This window comes from Phyllopteryx taeniolatus, chromosome 17 (genome assembly GCF_024500385.1).
Source record: "Phyllopteryx taeniolatus isolate TA_2022b chromosome 17, UOR_Ptae_1.2, whole genome shotgun sequence".
Lineage (NCBI taxonomy): Eukaryota > Metazoa > Chordata > Actinopteri > Syngnathiformes > Syngnathidae > Phyllopteryx > Phyllopteryx taeniolatus.
Window position 1 is genome coordinate 17,144,007 of NC_084518.1, and position 24,904 is coordinate 17,168,910.

At 37.2% G+C, this 24,904-nt stretch overlaps 2 protein-coding genes and 1 long non-coding RNA gene across 8 annotated transcripts; 2 read left to right on the plus strand and 1 right to left on the minus strand.

Annotated features, from left to right (window-relative positions):
- Positions 1-971: 971 nt before the first annotated feature.
- On the plus strand, positions 972-8,528 carry LOC133467321 (solute carrier family 35 member F2-like). 2 transcript variants are annotated; one of them, XM_061752063.1, is made up of 10 exons: positions 972-1,125; positions 1,212-1,349; positions 2,655-2,747; positions 2,831-3,003; positions 3,974-4,101; positions 4,552-4,711; positions 4,784-4,940; positions 6,312-6,364; positions 6,848-7,002; positions 7,617-8,528. In XM_061752063.1, exons 3-10 carry the CDS (start codon positions 2,659-2,661, stop codon positions 7,812-7,814), a joined length of 1,113 nt encoding a protein of 370 aa, XP_061608047.1. In that variant the 5' UTR covers positions 972-1,125; positions 1,212-1,349; positions 2,655-2,658; the 3' UTR covers positions 7,815-8,528. The 2 variants fall into 2 exon arrangements, with proteins under 2 accessions (XP_061608047.1, XP_061608046.1); XM_061752062.1 differs by having other exon boundaries at positions 993-1,349.
- Positions 8,529-9,327: 799 nt separating this feature from the next.
- On the plus strand, positions 9,328-21,133 carry elmod1 (ELMO/CED-12 domain containing 1). 5 transcript variants are annotated; one of them, XM_061752065.1, is made up of 12 exons: positions 9,328-9,485; positions 10,854-10,914; positions 12,211-12,356; positions 12,437-12,465; positions 12,548-12,645; positions 13,434-13,563; positions 13,666-13,799; positions 13,872-13,940; positions 15,213-15,233; positions 15,654-15,704; positions 16,198-16,331; positions 17,460-21,133. In XM_061752065.1, the coding sequence occupies exons 2-12, from the start codon at positions 10,898-10,900 to the stop codon at positions 17,633-17,635; spliced, it is 1,005 nt and encodes a 334-aa protein (XP_061608049.1). In that variant the 5' UTR covers positions 9,328-9,485; positions 10,854-10,897; the 3' UTR covers positions 17,636-21,133. The 5 variants fall into 5 exon arrangements, 4 of the variants coding, with proteins under 4 accessions (XP_061608049.1, XP_061608050.1, XP_061608051.1 ...); XM_061752066.1 differs by lacking the exon at positions 15,213-15,233; XM_061752068.1 differs by lacking the exon at positions 9,328-9,485 and having other exon boundaries at positions 10,883-10,916; positions 12,213-12,356.
- On the minus strand, positions 9,330-13,740 carry LOC133467323 (uncharacterized). Its single transcript, XR_009785191.1, has 4 exons — positions 13,602-13,740; positions 13,401-13,526; positions 10,832-10,961; positions 9,330-9,466 (listed from the first exon to the last, which is right to left on the minus strand). It is a non-coding gene; the product is annotated as an uncharacterized LOC133467323 (long non-coding RNA).
- Positions 21,134-24,904: the final 3,771 nt, after the last annotated feature.

The following is a 24,904-nucleotide window of genomic DNA, read 5'->3' on the forward strand; positions in this document are numbered from 1 at the left end:
TAACTTTTAGTAGTTGGTTAGGCCCTTAAAATATTTATTGTATATAATGGCATATTTTGATCAAGTCGTGTGCGTTTTTAAAAATCTATTAATGTATTATTTAACCATTTATTTATAAAAGCATTGCTGTTGAAGTATTTCATGTATTTAATGGTGTATTTTGACCAAATAGCATGAGGCTATTTATTTATTTATTTATTTATTTATGACCTGTATGCTCTTCTTGGCGGCACGGTGGCCGACTGGTTAGAGCGTCAGCCTCACAGTTCTGAGGTGCGGGGTTCAATCCCCGGCCCCGCCTGTGTGGAGTTTGCATGTTCTCCCCGTGCCTGCGTGGGTTTTCTCCGGGCACTCCGGTTTCCTCCCACATCCCAAAAACATGCATGAATTGGAGACTCTAAATTGCCCGTAGGCATGACTGTGAGTGTGAATGGTTGTTTGTTCCTATGTGCCCTGCGATTGGCTGGCAACCAGTTCAGGGTGTACCCCGCCTCCTGCCCGATGACAGCTGGGATAGGCTCCAGCACGCCCGCGACCCTAGTGAGGAGAAGCGGCTCAGAAAATGGATGGATATGCTCTTCTTATGAGGTTGTTTTATTTTTTTAAATTTAATTTCATTATTATTTTATCCTATTTGTATCGTATTTTTCTTATGTTTGTGTATTTTTTTTATTTTTAACAACCTGGCTCCTTAAATATTCGATGTATTTTTTTTTATTTTGACCAAATCGTATGAGGTTGTTTTATTTATTTATTTATTTATTTATTTATTTATATTTCTTGTTTATGTATTCATTCATTCATTCAATCATTTATTTCTGTATTTATTTATCCATCCATCCATTTTCTGTTCATTTAATTATTTATTTCTAAAAGCATTGCTGCTGAAATATTTGATGTATTTAATGGCGCATTTTGACGCATGAGATTGTTTTAATTCATTTATCCAATCTTATTTCAATTTCTTTATCATAGTTTAAAAGCCATGCTGAAATGTGACGTAACAACACCCTAGCAGTTTGATAGGTCGACGCTCCGATGACGTCCATACCACGCGACACCTCTCCAAACAGCAGAAACAAGATCGGCGACTCCGATAAATTCAACCCCTCAAATTACACCGAGGTAGCGGCGATTAAATGTCCCATTAAAGTAGCGAAAAGTCTGACTGCGTACACAAGAAGTGTTACCGGCTTTCATTTTATCTCCAGTGGGAGAAGTAGGAGGAGAAAGAGGAGGGAAAGGGGCCCCTTCCGGTTCGGCAGCGAGATAAGACCCACTCTTGCCGAAGTAAGAGGAAGAAATGGGGACTGGCTTCGTCTGACATTCTCGGACTGTCACAGAATCATGTGAGTTAATGTAGTGCATCTTTGTTGTTTTATTCTTTCAAGTGTCAAAGAGAAGTGCTGATTAGGTCAAGGTAAAAATCTATGCTGTCTGTTCGTTTTTGTTGTCATTGAAACTTACCATTGAGTCATCGAATGAACTAATGAATTTCTACGTGGCATTTCTACAGTAAAACCACATTGATGGTAATATGTAAAACTACAATTTTATATCAGTCATTTTGGTGGGGTGAACCTTGGTTATGTCTGATATTTTGCTTTTATACATAAAAGTAGATTTTCCAAATCAATGAGGACCACTCACGTGTTCTAGTAACAACGTGACAAGATTGAACCAAAAATCACACATAGTCTGTCTGGATGGAATGGCCACTTCAACCAGAGTGCCACACACCACGAGTTTTGAAAATGGGATGACTGATGAATTGAGTTTTTTTGTGTCAGAAAAAAAAAGACATTTTTGGGAAATGATTTTGTGTGCTATCGAACTATAGAAAATCTGGTTAAAAGGTGCCTTCAAATTAGCGTAAAGCGGTAAAACCTTATTATTTTGCAACATATCTCCTCGGCCCTTTCGTTTGGTCTCCTACTCAGGAAACCAGTTCTCGGATTGGCAAATTTCAGTTAAAATTATCTACCATTAATCTAAATTTCGAAGGGTTCTCCAAGTCGACCTGTCAAAATTACTGTGAAGATTCAAACAGCATCACTTGCCCTAAAAACTCTTGACTGACCTAAATAGTGTGTATGCAACATAATTCATTTTTAATAATTCAAGAGCAGTGTGGGCAGTAGAATAGGTCCTGTACTTTAGTAATAAATTGTTTTTTTTCCCCTGAATTTATTGTTTATGAAGGATTTTAGAGACCAATTGAAGTGATCATTCCCTGATTTTCTTTTTTTAGTTACAAAATTCCACAAAGATGGCGGCCACTTGTAATCGTTGCTAGTTCTAAGCTCTGCCCAAAAGTGATCTTTGTGGGAGACTATACTGTATGTCAGATTATCGTGATGATTTTAGGCTACACTGAAATTGTATTTATTTTTTTATTGTGTCTTACTGTACTTGGGCAATTTATCAGGAGAATTCGTGTCAACAGAAGATAAGTTACCCATGCAAGCAAGGGGAAAGAAAAAGAACTGAAAAGCTTGTTGTGCCTCAATTTAGTTTAGTCATTCTTACACTATCCAGCAAGACAATCTTGCACAGTAATTGGAAGCATGAGACTTTCCAGCGTGACTGATACCACACACTCCTTTCGTTAGCCAGGACGCCAATTCTTTTACATCTCTTTTGTAATCTTATAGTGCGATGGAGGCCCAAGTGGATGAAAAGATGTGTGGGAAACTGAGGCTGGCCTGCGGTCTGTACAATTACAAGCTGAGGGACGTCTTCACGTGGTGAGCGCTTGGAATGCGGGCCTGTTTTCGTTGGCACGTCATCTGAGGTACTGGCCGTTGATCCTCATGTTCTCTTCCTCCAGGGATCTGTTGAAGACCCTGGTCATGGGCCAAGTCTTGTCCCTGATGATCTGTGGCACGGCAGTGAGCTGCCAGTACCTGGCCGACGCCGGCGCGGAGACGCCCATGTTGCAAAGCTTCCTCAACTATGCCTTGCTATTGCTTGCCTACACCACCGTTCTCTGCACACACAAAGGTATATACAGGGCAGTAGTGCCTTGAGACAGGGGTGACCCGATGTAGGAGTTTTTCAAGATACAAGCCGATGTTTGGCCGATTTTTGTTTTGTTTTGTTGTTGATTTGATATAAATCGATACATCAATGTAGAAAATTGAATCGTTACACCGCTAGACACAGGTATATATTCTTTATCCTCTGTGAAGAACGGCTAGTATTACTGTGCCTTACTGTGGAGCTGAGACGTCTCCATGCATTGGTGTATGTCTGTATTATACTGCCCTCAGGTGGCCAAGGTGCGTGCACCAGAAGGAACAGCATGTCTCATGAATTGAAGCAAAAAAACCCCCCGTCTCATTTCTTTACATTCTTTTTAATTGTCATTACTGTATGTTACAATATCATTCTTTAAAAAAACAACAACATTACAAAAATTTTTTGGGGAGGGGGGCTGGAAATTGCAATTCCATTTATTTCATTGAGGAAACATTAATTGTGATTCTTAGTTACGAATTTGGTCCCGGTACAAATAAAACTCGTATCTGAAGGCACCAATGTAATCCCCTGCATATTTGCAGTTCACTGTTCACCTTTTATTGTTCCGGTGGAAACGAACCCCAGCTATTCGCTGAAAAATTGACCTATTTGCATTTTTTTGTGCTCTTTCTGAAATGCCACATGCTGCCAGCCGCCAAAGCCCTGTCTAAATAGGAATTGGTGTCAAGGAAGTATGTTGAAGTGATACATCTCGACTGAGAGACAAGCTTTGTGTCGGGGAGGAGCTAAATTTAGCCTGGGTTGTTAGTGGAAGTTAAGGAGAGGCTTCGCCGCAGGTACTATAACGGCGATTAGCGTTTCACTAGGCTCTGACACGTGTTCACGCCACATCTTTTATGTCGCCTTAATGTTTTCTCCCTGCTCCACTGAACAAGCCGTTTGGCCTGTAATAAGAGCAGCACCGCAGTACGCCTTTTGTGTGCATCTACAGGAGAGCGAAACTTCCTGCAGGTGCTGAAGACCAAGTGGTGGAAGTACCTGTTGATGGGTGTGGCCGACGTGGAGGCCAACTACACGGTCGTGAAGGCGTACCGCTACACCACGCTGACTAGCATCCAGGTGAGAGTCAGCAGTGTTCGCGTATAGTTAGTTTGGTGCTTCTGCCGTCCGTCAATGCTAACGTAAACATGGTGGATTAGTAACGTATTTCCTCAAATAGTGGCATCCGCTCTATTAAGTGCCGTGCCTCAATTTATTGCTGGCTGCAAATGAATGCCTCACCTCAAATGCACACCTTTCCCAATAATGTATTCCTCTATAAATTGCTAATTATTGCAATCATTATTTTATACAGTATAGTTATACAATTGAAGTAGTACAACATGGAAAAAAACCTGGCTTTTGAACAGGGATTGTAGACTTTTTGTATCCACTGTTATGTGTAATTTTAATTTTGTATAATTTATTTGTCAAAAATTAATTAAATCATATCATTAAATGTTTATTGTGCAAAATGTATTTGTAAATGTGCGCATTCATATCATATCAATACCACTGTTTGTTTTGCAGCTGCTGGACTGCTTCGTGGTACCGGCGCTGATGCTCATGTCCTGGTTCCTGCTGAAGACTCGCTACAGGCCGCTGCACTACATCGCCGTGACCGTGTGCCTGCTGGGCGTGGGCGCCATGGTGGGCGCCGACATCCTGGCCGGAAGAGAGCAGGGATCCGGTAAGGAGGCCTTCTTCTGTCTATCCTCTCCGCGTTCAATCGCCATCATTCATTAATGAATGGGTTCTGCAGCCAGTGACGTGGTGCTGGGCGATGGCTTGGTGCTGATCAGCGCCGTCCTCTACGCCGTGTCCAACTTGTGCCAGGAGTTCACCGTGAAGAACCGGACCCGGGTGGAGTTCTTGGGAATGATGGGCTTCTTTGGGACTATCGTCAGTGGGATTCAGCTGTGAGTTTTACACCACAAAAACCTCCTTTTTTTTTTTTTTTTTTTTTTCTTTGCTAGCATTCAGTGATTTACAATATACATAGAGATGCATGTCAATAAATTAGAATATGGTCAAAAATTTGTGAGCCCTTGCTAGTCGCATTGGATAGAGATTTAATCAGTCCCAGGTTCAAAATGTTGTCCGTTGTGAAACCGTTAACTGTACAGCCAGTGCTCTTGCAATATACAAATTGACTAAAATAAAGTAAAACTACTCACCCAGTTTAGAACGTGACCGGGTTAAAAGTATATTATTATTATTAATAAATATTTGTAATATAGGATAGCTGGGATAGGCTCCAGCACGCCCGCGACGCTAGTGAGGACAAGCGGTACGGAAAATGAAGGAAAATAACTAGCTTGCAAGAGAAGACGTGTACATGAAGTACATTGCATAAAATAGAGACCAAAATTATTGTCCATACATAAACTGTCCTCATCAATCTATCAGCAATGTCATTTATTTGTTTGCAAAATAGAGTTTTAATTTTGATGTTTGCGATCTGATTCATCTGCTTGAATACACTTGCTTTTTTTGTTACCAGGGTTGAAAACAGAATTGGTCAAATGCAAAATAATCCAGAGACGAAGATATTTTTGATGATGGAACGTGAAAATCTTATATACTGGTACTTTGATTCAGGCTGTAACTCAGAATCAGAATCATCTTTATTTGCCAAGTATGTCCAAAACACACAAGGAATTTGCCTCCGGTAGTTGGAGCCGCTCTAGTACAACAGACAGTCAATTTACAGAACACTTTGGAGACATAAAGACATTGACAAAAAACAATTGTGCAAAAAGAGGCAGAGTCCTCTAGCACGTAGAGCAGTTCGAATGGCTAATATCGCAATAGTCCGGTGCAATGACCATTGTGCAAAGGGCACTGAGACTTCAAGGAGTGTATGCGGTTTAAAGTGACGAGTAGTGCGATAATCTGGGACAATGGTTGCGCAAATGTTACTGCGTCCCCGATTACGAGGTTGTTGTAATAAAAAAAATTAAAATTACAAACACTGAAGCCCTCATTTATTAAGGATTATGACTGTCGCAAGGTAATGTTCTTGACAAAATTTTGAAAATACGGAAATTCTGACAAATTTGGACAAGTTATGGAAGTGAATTTTTATGTTGGCGGCTCTGAAAAAGAGAATTTTATTTAAAAAAAAAATACTAGTTATTTTACATAATTATTATATTTCATATTATCTTAGATTTTGTATATAATATACATCTACGTGTATAGTATTATTTATTATAGTAATTATTCCAATTATTATATTTGAAATATTTTACTTAATGTCCTCATGCTGAACCTGTTATCCTTTGCAGAGCCGCACTGGAAATTAGTGCAGTCAAGGAAATCAAGTGGAACTTTCACATTGGTGAGTCAACTCTTTGTCTTAACTTTTAAAAACGATTAATATTTTATAATGAGTTTGGGCCGACATCCTGGCGCGAACCCTGTGATTCTCAAAGTGTGGTCCACAAATGAAAGTACAGTTGAGTTGTATTTCACTCTTGAGTACAATACATTTATATTTAATCTTTTAGAATTTCTTTTTTCGACATGTATTTAGTTAAAATGTTTATTTGACATTTCTGTGTTATACATATTCATTGAATTATTATGTAAGTAAAGGTTTTTGAATAAAATGTAATTAAATGCATAATGTTACAGTGGCTTCCAATAAAATTAAATGGACTAAAGCCTCTCTCGTTTTTCACAAACATTTTCCCATGTTTTAATGTTGATCATGATGGTGGTGCAAATCCAGATCAAAGTATTTTTTGAGGTGGTACTTGGTGTAAAAAGTTTGAGAGCCACTGCTCTAACCTATCTCCTGTGTTGTTTTTGGGTGGTTCAGCCATGCTGTTTGCCATGTATGTGCTGTGCATGTTCGCGCTATACAGCTTCATGCCGGTCGTGGTGAAGAGGACTAGCGCCACCGCCGTCAACCTCTCGCTGCTCACCGCTGACCTCTTCAGCCTCTTCTGTGGCCTTTTCCTCTTTCACTACACGGTAGGTAAAAACAACAACGTATGTCTTAATCCATTTATTTTCTGTAGCACTTTTCCTCATTCGGAGTGTGGGTGAGCTGGAGCCTATCCCAGCTCCAACAGGTGAATTTGTGAATTGCAAACGGGGTCGGTCCTAACAGCTGCCTAAAAGCGGTTTGTAAATGCATATAGATGCCACGAGATGGCGGCAAAGCACATAAAAAAACGAAGACAATCACAATGTAAAAACACCATGCATCTAGCATGTACACAAACATGAACACATGTTACATAAATAACCATCTTCAGTAGTTTTTTTATTATGATTATTAACACAAACAAACCACCTTCACGTGAGGCCCATCAATAGTATTAGCTAGCATACTATCTTAAATAACACACTAGCACAAACTGATGTGAAATCACACATGGGCAAACAAATATGGGCATTAGCACGTTACACAGTCACTCACCTTTTGTCATTTAAACAATAAAAAAAATTTGAGAATTTGCCAATGCCTAATCGCTAATATACTTATGTTCATTGTGCGACAGTGATTTCTTTGTCAAATGAAGACTTTTTTTTAAGGTGACATACACTACTAAAAATGAATTATTTAACATTTTCTGTTCCAGTTTTCACCGCTGTACATCATGGCGTTCATCCTCATCATGGTGGGCTTCGTCACCTTCAACGCCTTGCCCACCCACTCGGCTCAGCCCGAGCCCGACTCCGGGGACCCTTCGGACCAGGAGGCCCTGTGCGCCTCAGACCGCCTGCTGCCGGCCGACAGAAACGGACAAAATAACGTAACGGTGGTCTCTGCGCTCTGACCACAGAAAAAAAGAAGAACTAAGTCTTTCTGTTGTAAGAAAGGGATCTCGAATGTTGTCTTCCATCATGCTGTTACGAAAAAAGGAAAAAGCTGATGTTTACCTTCATTTCCAGAAAAGCTACTGTTAATTTGTTTAAAAGTTACTGCTACATATATGGTGCATGTTACTCGTTAAAACAAAGGGCATTCACGGCGCAAAGACTATTTATTATCAAGATGTTTTTTTTTTTTTTGCTGCTAGAGCCATTAATTTGATATTTTCTGCTCTCTCATAATTTATTCTGTAGTTCTGCACTGCATTGTTTTGTAAAATTTCCATTTTAAAACGGGCCAAATCCAAGCCTCTTTTAATGTTGATAGACGCAATATTCAAACTACCATCACTTGCAAAAAAAAATTGTTTCCCACGCAATTGTAATTTTTAATTAAATGTATTTTTTTTTAAGATTAATTTGAAGGTAATGTTAATATATTTACAAGTATGTGGACAGGTGTAACATAAAATATCAGGTAAAGTCAACTTTTTTTAAACTAATTATTTTTTTCATTTGATCATAAAAGCTGTTTTGTTTGCCCAAAATTTGTCAATTGTTTACTATTGATGTCATTAATATTCTCAGTATTGTCATTTTCTCATCTCAAGTGCTTTGATACCTGACTTTTTTTGTCCACAATTTTGTTTTCATTTTATTAAACTTACATTTATTTTTAATTGAAATATTTGGAATAATTTGACATGAAATATTGATTGTCTACATTTTAGTGTGCCACAAAAGTGACAAAAATGCATTTTGTCTACTTTGTGATATTTTTTATGTCAGATGGTTCCACACAATTGTCATTTTATTGACCATCAATCAATGCATCCATCTTCTGCTTATCTATTTTTAATCTTTTTTTATTTTAATTTTGATGCAGTTATGTGGAAAAGTCGACTTTTGTGCAAATAGCACAAGTGGGAAAACATTTCAGTGTCTTGACTTTCACACAAATGTCATTTTATTTTCCTTAATACAATTATGCAGAAAATGTTGACGTAAAATACTAATACTAATAATAAAAACCTACCTATGTTGTCCCCCAAAATTCAAGTTTAAAATGTTGGTATCGGACTTTATCACACGATTGTCATTTTATTTGCATTAATTTTATTTTCAATTATGTGGAAAAGTCAACTAGTTTTGTGGACCACGAAGTCGGAACAATGCCTTTTGTTTGCCAAAAATACAATTATCACTTGTTTACAATTAAACAGATCTGAATTACTGAAAAAAAAAAAAATTTGATTCATTTTGTAATGCAATACTAGAGCTGCATGAAATTGTCTCTTCCCCCCCTCCAAAAAAAAACCGGGTAATGCTCCGTTTTGAGAGGTATTTATTAAACTGTATGTGTATTATTGTCTTTTTTGTTGTTTAATATTTGAAACGGCTTTCTGTGTGCAGAATATTGTGAATACCTTGTGTTTTTTTTCCATCTGCAGGCTCATCACTAACCACGTGACGTCAGTCTTCTGATGCCGAGCGCTCTGGCGCCCCCTATCGACTGCATCTTCGCACAACGGCGTCATCATGGAGGCGAAGCGGACGTCTGGAGCCGAGTGACGGGGGAGACACGAAGCCGCACGTCGCCTGCTTCGCTTTGCACTCCCTTTAATAGATTAAAAACGGTAAGATCTTTTTTTTTTTTATGACGCATTTTATGACGTGCTGACCTTGCAAGGCAGAGGGCATCGCTGCGCATGGTTGCGGATTATGCAAATCTGCTTTTGCTAATCATCCATCAGAAAATCAGTTTTGTTTTTTTCCGGTTTGATTTTGTCACGCATTTGAAAACGTGGCGCGTTGTAAAAGAGGAAATTTAGTGGGTAGACACGCAAGTGAGATGGCTCGCGCGTTCAAGGCTGCGCACCGTGGACAGTTCCTCAGATGCAGGCCTGCGGCGGCGGGAGGAAACATAGGGCCGGCGGGGCGGATGCGAACCACCAGTACACACTATTTGGTCTACACTGAAAAAAAAAGTTTACTATGTTTCATGCTTTTTTTTTTTCTTTTTAAAGTGAGGATTAAGGATATCTTTGAAAAATATGTATATATTTTCAATGTGAAGTATTTTTCCAAAGAAAAAAAAAAACCTGTAAATCACAGCAGTCATATCTATTCCATAAAGAAAAAAATAATTTTCTTAAATTTCTTAGATTAAAAAGTCCTATTCTTAGAGAAAAATGGTAATGTTATGATGATTTTTTTTCGAGAACATAGTACTATTTCTAAAAACAATTACTTTTTTATTCCCAAATATTATATTACTTTTCTGCAAGACTCCACCCCAAAATCTACCTTTATTTTCTAAACATTTATACGTTTTCCCTAAAATAAAAATGTTTTAAAGAAAAAAGTCTTAATTAGAATACAATTGGAAAAAACTACTTTTTTTCTTGAATATATGACTTGACTTGTAGCATTAAGATGTTTTTGAGACATTATCATTGCTTTTTTTCCCCTCCAACTCACGTAGTCAGTCATGTATGGAAAAAAAGTAAAACAATTTCTAATAAGATTCTGAAGTTAATTTTCGAATAAATATACCTGTACCTGTTTTTCCCTGAAAATTACAACTTTATTCGGGAAGAATTGTTATTTAGTTCTCAAATCAATTCAAAATTATTCTTACAATTATTATTCAGATTACCTGTCTGACTTTGTTGTCATTATACAAGTACTGTATGCATAGTACACGTTTCTTCTTTAACAAAAAATGTTTTTCTCAAAAGGTAATGCCTTTATTCTCGAAATAAATGCTTTTTCCCTTTTAAAACATAAAACGTCATTTGCTGGTTATCTATTTTTCCTCTTGAATATAATTTTATTCTCAGAAGAGTTGAAAGATTGGATTCTCATCATTATTCTCATAATATAGTTTAATTTTGTTCTTTTGATCCCAAAAGCTCTTTATACATAATCAATCATAAGCCTTTTTTGATCATAGTTTATACATACATTATGTAAAGCCCACCATCATCATGTTCTCTTTGCAGGTCATCCCCCAGCAGCAACTCCAGTGGACAAGACGCCGGGCATCATGAAGCACTTCCTGAGGTGTGGCGAGCTTGCATTTCGTTTCCTGATGGAATTCATGTGTGAAACTGTTCACACCAAAGAAATTAATTCCCAGTACTCCTGTTTGAGCCCTGTGTAGATCCCACCCAGTAAGAAGCTGCTATGTACAGTATGTAAACAAACCCTCCCCCGTCTGTTCTATTTATAGCCCCCTTGTTGCTCTTACTGCATTGAGCTGGCGTTATTGATCACGCAGAGGTTTGGGCCAATGGATTCGGTGTGCTTTATCTAGCCATCATTTTCTATCTCGTTCGGGTGCAAACAATCAAAACAAAACTTGAATTTTCTTTTGGTTCATTCTTGTTGGACTTATTTCTTTTAGTAATGTCCCACATAGTGCCTTAATGGGTCAGCATGCATGTCCCGTGAGGTGTGTCTCCATTCTAACTCCTCAGCATCACCTATAAAAATAGCTTTTTCTTTTTTTGAGTGTCTAATATTTCTAAAATGTTCCTTTATGAGCCACCTTTATTTTCATTTCCATTTGTTGTGTCGTGGCGCTTGAGCTACTGGGACAAAATATTGGAAACGCCCGTGCGTATGAGACAAAATATTAGAACACACGTGAGTGTGACCACAAAAATCAACATACTGAAGTCGAGAACCTCAAAAAGTCGAGCAATTTTTAGTGTGACCAGAATGTTTTGGAAAAATATGCCTTTAAAGCCAAAGGAAACTTGTACGTTCAAATTATTATTACCCGTGACATCAGCAAATCTCCTGAGACTTCAGCATACTGAGAAAAGTATTGTGACACACACACAAGTGCTCTTTTATCCTGAAATCATAGACTAAAATGACTGGACTTAAAACGCTTCCCTGAGGAACTCCACTCCAAACTGTCTACTGATTGTTACTAAACAAACACAATACAATTAATATAACATGAATTGCATTCATCCATTTTATATTGCACTTGTCCTCATTTGGGAGGAGGAGTCTATCCCAGGTGACTTAGGGGCAAGAGGCGGTGTACACCCTAAACTGGTCCCAGTATATCGCAGGGCACATTTCGACAAACAAGCTTTCACACTCACGTACACTCCTACAGCCAATTTAGAGTCTTCAATGAACCGAACATGCATGTTTTTGGAATGTGGGAGGAAGCCAGAGTACCCGGAGACAAATAGGGCAATATCCTGACTAAATGAAGCTCCTCCCTTCACGTCAACATAAATCATTGGCATCAAACTACCACAAAATGGCACCAAAGCAATGACTGAATGCCTTTGTGAAGGCAAGATGTGTAATTTTCTTCCGTCTCCTCCCCTGTAGAGTGTTGACCCAGTTCTTCGTGTTCCTCTACTGCAAATGTCTGTGGCGAGGCCTGAAATTCGTGGCGCGCAAGTTTACGGGACGCTGTGAACTACAGCGGATCTGCTACAACAACAAGCACGGCGCCCGCAGGACACTCAAGATCGGTATGAGCGCGTGCACGCCTGCTGATATTTTGAGCATACTATCGCATCTTCTCTAACTTTGTGGGATGCTTTTCTTACAGAGTCATCTCTGAAGTACTCCAAAAATGAGGTAATATTAAAGGTTAATAATTATCAACATGATTCTGTTTGCTTTTTTTTTTAACGAAATGTATAACATCTTTTCTTTGCAGTTGCTTCAGTCCGCCCTCAGTACCCACCCCGACAAAGTGGAGAAAACCATTGACGAGATCATGACTCTGAAGAAGATCAATCCCGACACCAACCCTCAGTGAGCCTATATACACACCCTTATGTCAGTTTAAGAGACTGTATAAAAAAAATAAAAAAAAATAAAAAAAAAAGACGCCTAAAATGTTAAAAATCTACCCCAAGAACGGGAACTCTCCAATGAGCATTACAATAGCATGAATTATAAAAGTGAACAGAATAAAAAGTGCAATAATACATTCCTTATTCTGTATACAGTATTTAAAAATATATTTATCCTTGTATTTTATAGCAATATCATTTTTTTATTTTAGGATTTTCACAAATATACATATTTTCTAATCGAATATTTGTTGTAGTTTATTATTTTTATTTTGCATTTTTAATTGGTATTTTATATGAATGTATATACATATATATAAGTTGATATAATGTATACGTTTTTATATTATATATATGTTAATGCATTCTTTATGAATATTTTATATATATTTTTTAAAATCTTTGATTTTAAAATATTTTTATAATAGAATATTTTCCATATCATTTAAAAAATATTTTTTAACGAGAAATTGTTATAACTTTATTTTGGACTAGCTGAAAAACCCAAGAACATCCAAAAGGGACAAAATAAAATGGTCTAGTTTCAAATGCTTTTCAAAGCTATGAGAGTGCACGGGGGCATTTTGCTGCTGCTGTCATTTTCATTGTAGATCGATAACGTCAAAGGGTTGAGTCGCTATGCTACTTTCTCATCCTGAGTACTCTTCAAATGAGGAAAGTTAGCCAAAGTGAAGTAGAAGGCGATTTTCTTACCTTCTTCCACCATTGTGTTTGTCCTCCCCCCAGGTTGGGCATCTCCCTACAGGCCAGCCTGCTGCAGATTGTGGGCTACAGGTACTTGGTGGCCGAGGTGGAGAAGCTCCGGCGGGAGCCTTACGACTGTGAAAATGCAGAACACGAGGATATGCTGATGAAGGTGTGCGGTTTATCAATCCAAATAATCCCATCTAGTACCCTTGTAGCTTGTGTTCTCTTGAAGATGGCCTCACAAGTCACTATTGTTGTGTTTTTTGCACAGTTGTGGAAGGAGCTGCGTCCTGACACTCCTCTGACCGGACGGATTTCGAAGCAATGGTGTGAGATTGGATTCCAAGGCAGCGATCCAAAGACGGACTTCCGAGGCATGGGCCTGCTGGGTCTCCACAATCTGTTGTGAGATAGACACATTGTATTTGTACAGGGTGCTAAACTAAAATGCTGAGCTGACTTCAGCACTCTTTGTAGATACTTTGCGGAACACGACAAGGCGACGGCTCTGCAGATGCTCCATGACTCCCTACTGCCCAAACACAAGTATGTCAGAAAACTTTATGCTGACTCTCAGGCAGGATTTATTGTATTATTGTTATTTCCACTATAACAGAAGTGACCTCATCTGTACATCATGCTCACTGTCGGCAACACAAACACATGCACGACTTCACGACATATGGACAAAACTATTCGACACGGTCCCGTTACCTTGAAAAATTATGGGACCTTCCCTGTGGAACTCCACTTGAAATTGTGTTAGACTGATTGACTGATTGTTACACGGCGGACGACTGGTTAGAGCGTCTACCTCACAGTTCTGAGGACCGTGGTTCAATTCCCGGCCCCGCCTGTGTGGAGTTTGCATGTTCTCCCCGTGCCTGCGTGGGTTTTCTCCGGGCACTCTGGTTTCCTCCCACATCCCAAAACCATGCATGGTAGCTTAATTGACAACTCTAAATTGCCCGTAGGTGTGAATGTGAGTGCGAATGGTTGTTTGTTTGTATGTGCCCTGTGATTGGCTGGCAACCAGTTCAGGGTGTACTCCGCCTCCTGCCCGATAATAGCTGGGATAGGCTCCAGGACGCCCGCGACCCTAGTGAGGAGAAGAGGCTCAGAAAATGGATGGATGATTGTTACACGAGAGTTCAACCTTTGTAGAAAAATGATGGGACTGAAAACAGTTCCCTGAGGAACTGCACTCCAAATTGTGTCAGACTGATTGCTACTCGAGGAAGTTTGACCTTTTGTAGAAAAATTATGGGACCTAAAGCACTTCCTTGTTCATGTTTTACACATTTTTGCAACAAGGATGAGAAGGGTTCGACTCTTGTAGAAAAATGACAGTACTTAAAACACTTCCCTGACAAAATTTGTTTGACTTGTTGGTACTTGAGGATGGATGTTCAGAGGTGACTGCCACAGCTTTCTGCAAGACTTTCGTGAATTTAGATTTTGTGTACTTCCAACAAGGACAAGAAGGGTTCCATAGAATAATGAAAGGATTTAAAACACTTCCCTGAAGAACTCCAGAAAATTCCCACAGTTCCCACAAACTGGAAGCCTTCAATTGTCCAAAAAGCTTGTTGTGATTAAGAATTAAGATTCAAGTGACAGATTAAAAAGCGTGTCGTATACTTTTGTCCATATAGTGTGGTCTCTTCACCATTGTTCACAGCTCGACCCTCTGCCTCCTCATTTTCTGTTGATTGCATCGCTGCTTTGTATTGCTTTGCCATCAGCATCTCAGTGAGCTTCTTCTGTCTGTTTCGACACACGCTTCCCTCCTCTGTGTCGCTCCCACGCCTGGTGCAGGAGTGCGCACGGGAGTCGCAGGTACTCCATTTTCACGCTCACTCACCCGCTTTTATCAGCCACGTTCCGTGCACCATTGTTATTATTCCATACACACACACAGCAATCCATTTTAAAATAGGGCAGGGGGGACCTGTGTCCATCCAGGAGGCATGTCATACTAAATTTATGAATTGCACAAGTGGCCTCATAGGGCAGCATTTTTGCCAACCCTGCTTCAAAGCATTTCAATTACATTTATTTCATTTTTTTTAAACGCTTTTTGGCCACTTCATTAGGTACACAATCGAATAAGATTCAGTACAAGAACTGTATCAAACTTTACTCAAACTTGTGAGTAAATCATGACCAACCCTTGACTACTAGGGGCGTGTGTGCGTGTGTGTGTGTGTGTGTGTGTGTGTGTGTGCCCGCGTATGTTTGTGTGTGTGTCCTTCCCAGCGAGGCAAACATATCTGAATGGGAGCAGAAGAATGTTGACAAAGCCATTGGGTAAGAGTCCCCACAAGTGTAATTGGTGTGTGTAAAAGCACACATAATCCTCATTGGTGCTAAAAAGAAAGAAGAAATATTAAATCGAAATAGTAAAAAGTCATGCAAAATAATAACCATTTTTTACATGTACTTACTGTATTAATATGAGCATTAATTAACCATAATATTAATGCTCGAGCCTATCCCAGCAGATTTTGGGTCAGAGTACACCCCGAACTGGTTGCCAGCCAATCGTGGGGCAAAATAAATAGAAAGTACAATAAAATCATGTAATATATTTATATATGCAGTAGTATAACAAATAAGAATACAAATCTAGATGAAGGTCTGTTGTGTAAAAAAAACCTAATCGAATGGAAATGGAAATTTAGTCCACAATCCCAAAAAAAAAATAAAAATAAATAAAAAATAAAAAATAAAATAAAATACAGGAACAGGCTCAACTAATATGAACTGTTTTTTTAAAATTTGATGACCTCCCACCCTCCAGCTATTCTTTCGCCATTGTGGGCATCAACATCACAGACCTGGCCTACTCGCTGCTGGTGAGCGGCGCCCTGAAGACCCACCTGTACAACGTGGCGCCTGAAATGCCCACCCTGCTGCACCTCCAGCAGACCTTCTGTGAGTCAACTCTTATGGGAACACTGACTACTTTTTGGATCATGTTATTACATTCATTTTATTGACATATGCATGTGAGCAACGGCATACCCCGCCCCATATACTACTGGTTACCATGACGACCGGGGCTAGAGCCTGAGCCTTGCAACTAAATAGGCTTCTACTTTTTTTTTAAAAATTCATTTATTGCATTAAATAATTTAGTAATTGCAAAAGATAAAAATAATAAAATGTTAACATATTTTATATTTAATTATTATTATTTGATTTATTTTAATATTTGATTTGATTACATAGTAAATTTATTATGACTAAATTAATCCTAAATAATACAATTTTAAAAAGCATGAATTATAATTAAAATGTATTTGTTGTGTTAATTTAGCACTTACCCCTAGAATTGGTTTATTAAAATGTATTTATTCATTCTTTATCCATTAAATAATTAGCTAATAGATTTATTGTAACTAATAATAAACAAATATAAGTAAGATATAATTAGTTATAGATCATGAAATAAGAAATGACCATGAATTATTATTTGAATATTGAAATAAATGGTTTTATTTGTTGGATTGAGCATTTCCCGCCCTAAAATCGGTTGATTAAAATGTCTTCTTTTTTATATGTAATTATCTCATTAAATTATATATTGATTTATTGGAAATACTAAAATAACAAGTACGTATTAATAAAATAAGCAATTTTACATATTCATTTCAAAATAGTTTATTAAATAATTGGTTAATCGGATATAGTGATAATTAGTGCTATCTAAAAATGAGCACAAATTATTTTATTATCAAAATAATTTTACATGTTTTACATGCACATTTTTAACTTAATTTAATTGTATTTATTTATATTTTTACCCCATCTCCAAATGACTCCCAGCTGTCCCAATTTTAAAGATCAAATATGGCCCTTAAGATCAAAACTTGGTGCAGCCAGACTCCAGTGATTGCTTGAAAGTGGTCGTTGATCTTCACCCAGAACTGCTGAAAAACCTTAGTATGTTAATTAATTAATGAAATTTAGTCTTAGTTTAATTTATAATACCAAGTCAATAAGCCTCCATAGAGCACTATTTAAGGTGTGTGTGTGTGTGTGTGTGTGTGTGTGTGTCAGGCTACCTTATGCAAGAGTTCCACCGCTTCTGGATCGATGAGGACCCCGGCGATATCATGGAGTTCAACCGCGTACGGGGCAAGTTCCACCGGCGGGTCCTACGGCAGCTGCGGGACCCGGACGCGGCTCTGTGCCCACACTTCTCCGCCTCCGACCTCCACTTGGTCAACCTTTAGGGCCGCCCTCACCCCACCATCGGATGTCCCGGTAGGCCCGTCATTAAAAGCGCTCGGGCTAACGTCATGAATGCGTCACTGCCGGCGGCTTATAGATACAGTATATATCTAGATATACACGCACTCACACCACCAGCATCAGACATCACCATAGCGATTGTCGCACCATCGTCGTCTCACTTTTACTTTAATGATTGTATGGCACTCTTTACCAAGAGGTGGGGGACACGACTCACATGACTTGACTGAAGTCAGACAGTCGCCAGTGTTAAGACCTGAGATTTAATAATGAAAGACTCGACTTGACTTGAACACCATCATATTTGCGAATTCACCAATCAGATTTTTTTTCAACCTTTACTCTGTTATTCTCTGAAAAAAAGAAACTTTCTAGCTGTTTTTGTGCTCAGACCAAAGCAATAAAAGTACAGTGATGCCTTGAAATACGAGTTACTCGCCTTGCTAGATTTTCGAGCAATGAGCCGTCATTCGAGCAATTATTTTTTTTTTTTGGTTTGACTTGTGAGCGTAGACTTGAGATACGAGATAAACTTGTATCTCCAGGCAACACTATATTCCTGGTGTCAAGGAACTATGTTGAAGTGAGTTAAGGGAGTTGCATTTGAAAATACCGAGAAATAAAGACAACAGCGTGGCTATTTGATCACGCTATTCATTGACTGCACTCCAGCATTTCGGCGACAGAGACCCTCCGCGTTTTGCTTTTTAGTCCCACGTAGATATGAAATCATAAATATTGTTAAGTATTATTGTAAAACAATATTTGTACTTATTGGTACAGCTTGGCGGTGGCTAACTGGATCTAGCTTCATACTTTAAAACATCTTTTTTTTGTTGTTGTAATAGCTCATGTGATACGACATAGCATTTTGGATTGGCTGTCGCATCCGTGACCTTGTGAAGCCGTTCACTTGTGACTTGAATTTCGAATCGTGGCAAAAAAAAGTTGCCAGCGGTTGGCCACTCATGATAACTAGTTGCAGAGCCCCACAGCCTGCACAATGGTTCGACTTACTTGTGGAGTTGAATGTACCTTGCTCGAAAGGTCCTGCCTGCTTACATCTGAAAATCAGCATTTTTAAAGATACTGTGTGAGGTATCGGATAAATATGATGTTCATTAATAATTGCTTCATTTGTGGAAATGTGTGTTCCACTCACTCCCTTGTAGTCCCTGTCTGTTAAAATGCATTCCTTTGGTCGTAAACCAACATGCTACCAATACACTACGCTACAGCCATGAAGAGCATATACTTTTAGGAGTTGGAGAACAGACCCTTGCAGCTGGAGGTGAGGCCAGCCAGGAAGGTTGCTATGGAAACACTACTCTCTTTCCAAACCAGATGCGACCATATAAGGAAATAAAGACATTGGCTTCATAATCATGGTTTTTTTTTGGGGGGGGGGTGCTAGGAGAGCTGATCGAATGCACCACACGTGCCAGTTGTTTTAGTGGCCACTCGACTTGCTTGATTTTTCTCCACAGTTAACTTGAGACTTGTTTGAAACTAGAAGGTTACTAAGACTGGAGACTTATTTATGACTTGCACTTATGTGACTTACTCCCCACTTCGACTCTTTACACTCATTTTGCTTAATCTCGCACTTAAAAAAAAAAAAAAAAATCGAGTAAAAAATAATGACGTGTACATATAATACGACACTGCAAGCTGTCAAATTTCTATATTAGTCGATGACCACCTCCTTGCCAACATTTTGAATGTGTATGTTTTAAATGGTGTCTTTATAGCATTATAATGCTTCCCATTTGCCTTTATTTCCCCCAAAACAACACTTTCTATCATGAATGTTTCTCACATTAACGATTGTTTCTGTTTAAATCCATGGAATGTGACACTTTTAATGTCCGCCGTCAGCCAAAGCAATAATTCCGATTCATTTGGTGTAGACGAGTTGCAACATGCTTGTTTTGATTTATTGTATTTTTTTAATGAATTTATTATGGCTTTAGTAGAGCTCTGTTGACAGTTTAGTGACATTTAGGAATGATGGCGTGATATAAGTAAGTTGGGAAGAAAAAAAACATGGCACTGTTAGTCAATGCAACAGAAGGGTATAAAATAATGGAAGAAACAATTGACGTTATACTGTATGTCTTAATGTACACGCCACATACTTCAACAAAACCTTAATATTTCTGTCATTTGTTTTAATAATGTAACCATAATAGGGTCAAAATTCTGACATTCGGCAACAAACAGGAGTTCCACGACAATATTCCTTGATTAATATTTTTTTATTGGATTATTGTAATTATATGTTTTATTAGATTAAATGTAATTACATGAAATTTAATTTAATGTATTCTATTCCAATAATTACTTTTTTAAAATTTAGTTGACAATGGATGTTTCTGTTTACTTTAATTGTAGAGGATTTAAAAAAATGTTTTCAATTTACGTTTTACTTCTGGTTATTTTGTTTTTAATTGATTCAATTCATTTACATTTGTATTCCATTTTTAAATTACCTTTTAAAAGTGCTGTATTTGTATTCTGTTTTTGTATTTATTTGACAATGGATTTATTTCATTTAATTTATTTGTATCTAATTTTAATGGATTTTTAACATTCAAATGTAATTTCCTTTTTAATTTGATATTTTTTTTTGTTAATCATAATAATTAATAATTTAATTAATTAAAATGTATATTCATTTTAAAAAAAATCAATCTGGTTGTAATTTTCAATGAAATGTTTTATTTCTTTTTAATAGAATTTTTTATTCCATTTTTTATTCAATTGAAACGTTTTGGTTGAATTATGTTGATAGTAAAAATGAACAATTGTACATTTCAAATGATTCAAACATTTACAATGAAATACAAGTAAATTTAACTGTCAAGCTACTTAACAAGTATAACTGACCAACCCAACTAAAAACGTGAGCTCAATTAAACCAGACGCTTTCCAAATTGAACAACTGAACTAAAACTTCAATGTTGAACTAAATCTAACTATGCTAAAATAAACAAAAGTGGACGCTTACAAAGTCAATCAAGAATCCGAGTTAAAGTGAATTTTGTGCAAGAAACAGGAGACATTGTACAAAGCAGACAGACGTAGGGAATGCAGTACACAAGGTCTTTTGACCCACACAGGCAGCTGCTGTGGCCTTGTGGTCGACATCCAACTGTTTACAGAGTGTACAAAAAAAAAAAAAAAAAAAAACCTTGAGAAATGAGCCACATGCTGCTTCACCAAGACACGATTCTGTGATGTATAAACATAATGAATTGTAATGATGAAGCAGCTGTTTGCTTTGTTTACTACTCCATTCAGCAGCACTGTTTTGCCTTTTGATGTTTCCTTGCCTATACTGCTTTAGTAGCAGTAGTGGAGTCTTACTGCTTTCAAGATATTCTTCTGGATGTTCTGAGTAGATGTTGTAACGCTGTGATTTATTTGTCTGTAATGTGCATTGGAGAACACAAATCAATAAAAAAAAGACAGTCAAAGGATGGCTCTGTTTCATTTTGAAATCCAAAAGACTAATAACGGGTGATTAAAGAAGATATCGTCAATATAATGTTCAGCAATGCCCTCTGTGTTGAAAGGCAAGGGTGGGCGTCTTCTTTTTTCATCCGGCTCACCAAGAATTGACATTATCCAGTCCTGTAATATTTGTTGCATTGATTAATAGTTTTTTTTCTCATTTTTGTTCTCAAGAGAAGAAAGAAAAAAAAAAATCAATTAAATTAATAATTTTTAAATCATATTTTAATTACCGGTAAGTTCATTTAATTAATAGCTATTTATTTATTCATTAATTTAAAGGGGGGGGGGGGGGGTAAATCAAGTAATTTAATCAAACATACTTTTTAATAACTATTGTTATTAAATATAATTAATGGTTGCAGTTATTTTTATTATTTATTGTTCACGTTAATAATAATTTCTTTGTAAGTAAGTTTGAAAATAAAGTGGATTCATTCATTTTTTCAATTCCTTAATTAATTTAAATAATTGGTGATTTATTTTTATTTATTGCAAATTTTTTACAGGTTTGCATTAATTTCAAAATATCGTTATACAGGTATAATAATACTGTAGGTATTATCATATTTCTGCAAATGTTCATATATTTTAAATAGTGTAAATGTATTAAATGATACTGTATACATTTAAATATATTCACTCAAAATGTTTTTGTCACAGTGTGCAAAAATATGCACAAAATCTAACATCTCCTACAGACTCTTGTCTACTGTTTTAAGATTGTCAGGAATAATGTCAGAGAAAACCTATTAGAACAGCTGAAGTTTATTTGGAGTTATCAGGTACTTTAAATGGTGACAGGTGTGCCGGTGCCGAGTCCCGTTGAACATGAGTTTGAATGTGATTGGTTAATTCTGAACACAGCCACATCCCCAAATGTGATTGGTTAATTCTGAACACAGCCACATCCCCAGTAGAGGGATTATATTATACATTATAACAATTGTTTTTTTTTTATTTTTTATTTTTTTACTTCCCGTCTCAAAAATATTTATTTTTCTTCCAATTGAGTTGCACAGGTTGTAGGTCCCATTATGGTGGGAAACGTTTTGAAATTATTTCTCTTGGTCCCTTTTTTATTTTATTTTTTATTTTAAATATATATGTATATATAAAGAAGAAAGAAATATAAGAAATGTGACATTTGAACAGGGGTGTGTAGACTTTTTAATGCTTTCAGTTTCTCTGGCAGCATAAGAAGCGACGGGTGCTGATGAAGGGTGCAAGTGGAGCAACATGAACATCAAAGCGTGAAAAGCGTCCGGATTAGTGCGGATCAGCTCCAGACAAACGTCCTAAATAACCATCGCAGAGTCACGACGGCAAAAAGCTCCGCACGTTAGCTCCAATTTTCCCTTGAGTTAGCGCTTTTTAAGATGTCCTGTCTGGACAATAATAATTTATATACAAATGTATTCACATGTCTGAATTAGGATGGATTGCTTGCATAACTGGATGAATTCTTTATTGTACTTGATTTTGAAAAATTTTATTATAGCCAACAATGTAAGAGATATTTTAATTGTAAAAATATATATTATATATATATATATATTTTTTTGGGGGTGGAAGAGGTGGGCGGGGGGTTAAAGTCAGATTCCTTTTATTTTTTTGCCTTTTAAATATTTTCCCACTACAGTGGTGCCTGGATAGTTCATATTATTATGTTTATTTTCAGACATTTAAAAAACACTTTAGCTTGGTGAGTTGTAATATGTACAGTCAGATATTCTCATAAATGAGTTTTTTCACTGGCACATTCCAGATTGGTTTAGATTTAAAAATGTTTATTATATATTATGTTTACACAATACAATACAATACTTTATTATTTCATTATTTATCATTATGTATTATTTTGGGCGTTTGGAAAAAATAATTCCAGTTAACGATAACGTGTTTTAATAATAATAAAAAAAATGTCAATCACTTTTCTTTGAAGATTAAAAATGTTATCTTGACGCATCATCACTTTAATTTGTATTTCAACAAAAAAAAATACAATCGCTTGAAACCAGTTGACATAAAATATTAAGTAGAGTCACATTTACATTCTTTTCCATTTTAATGATATAGAAAATGTGTCATTTGTAGTATACATATCTCACTTATTGTTACAGGGTTTACATTTTAAATGTTTATTCTTTTTTTTCAACATGAATAAATCATTTCAAGACAAGACAAAAAAATGATAAAAATATTGAAATTATTTTGAAGAGTGTCCTATAAAATTTTAATCTAATAGCCTCGCTGCGAAAAATAAGATTTACAAGTATTAAAAGTTACAAGTGGCGTTAAATCAAGAAGGCTTTAGTGGGTGTAATTTTCAGGATGGCCATGTGGTGGCGCTAGTGGCTAACATGATGTCCTCTCTCACACACACACACACACACACACACACACACACGCACACACACAAACCAATCACAGCTTTTAATTTAATTCCGCTGTTATCAGTTAATACATTCATTTGTGTCTGTAACAATGATTCACAATTGGCTTTTTTTATTTTATTTTTTTTAAATGTCACAGTTCTAGTTTTACTCAAAAAGGCTTTTCCTTTGCCTTTAATTTGTTTTAGGTGATGCTGCCGCAAAATTGTTCCAAAGAGGAAAAGTGCCATGACAACCATAGAACAGGAAATAGTATGTTCAGTGGATAGAAAAAAGTCTACACAGCCCTATTCAGAGGCCAGATTTTTGTGATATAAAAATGAGACCAAGATAGCCTATAAATTACCCGTACAAGTCAATTGAAATTATTCAGATTTTTTTTAAATCTTTTTGAGAGGGGAAGTAAAAATTAAAACAACTTGACTTTCCTGCTACTTAATGCGGTAGGTGGTGGCACTCTTCTGTAAAAATTCACTTTGATCCTTTCCTTGTTGCGCTCGCTCCCTTCTTCCCATTCCCTTTCCTGCAGACGATTTCTTTTTTATATACCTCTAAATGTTTGTTCCTGGGCTGTGAGTCACCGTTTTTCCTGCCGAAACCTTTTCACTTGCTTATTTTCCTCACCTTTCTCACCTACTGTACTCCCGTACATTAATATAAGTGGACACCCTGCTTCCTGCTTCCTCATTCCTCGCTCCTTCAACAGGATTAGCCCCAGCGCTAATTCTTTGCGGCTGCTTTGAAGTCGACTGGCGGGGGGGGGGGGGGGGGAACGACCGCCTTCCTCCTCAATTGGCTCATTTGCATAATCCCGTCGGATGAGCTCGCATGAGGCGGCGTCATAATCCAGTGGCGTCCAATCAATATCTGCGTGGCTCAATGGATGTCCTTTATCGCGATTAGCACGCGCAACATGCTAACGCCCTTTTTGTGTGTTAATGTGCTGCATGTGCTCTCATAGTGGCTGTAAATGTATAATAAATCCTTTATTTTTAATTTCATAATTCAGCAGTCAGCTCCCACGGCGGCCATTTTGTCACAAACTCATTTCGGACATGATTACTGGAGACGTCCTCTTCGCTGACGAGGCGAGGACGGGGAAAAAAACCAGACGGGTACAAAAATAACACGTCACGTATTTAAAAAAAATTTAGGCCAGTGTAGATAATAATTTTGAAATGAAATTGGATTGTGGCTGCTGGATGTGAATGTAAACTGTATTTGAATTAGCATAACACCAAATGAAAAACAGTAGCATGCTAACATAGTTTATTGTGAAACACTGTCATTCTTTAGTAACTGTATATTTGAACACTGCATGTTTCATTCTCCAGTTAT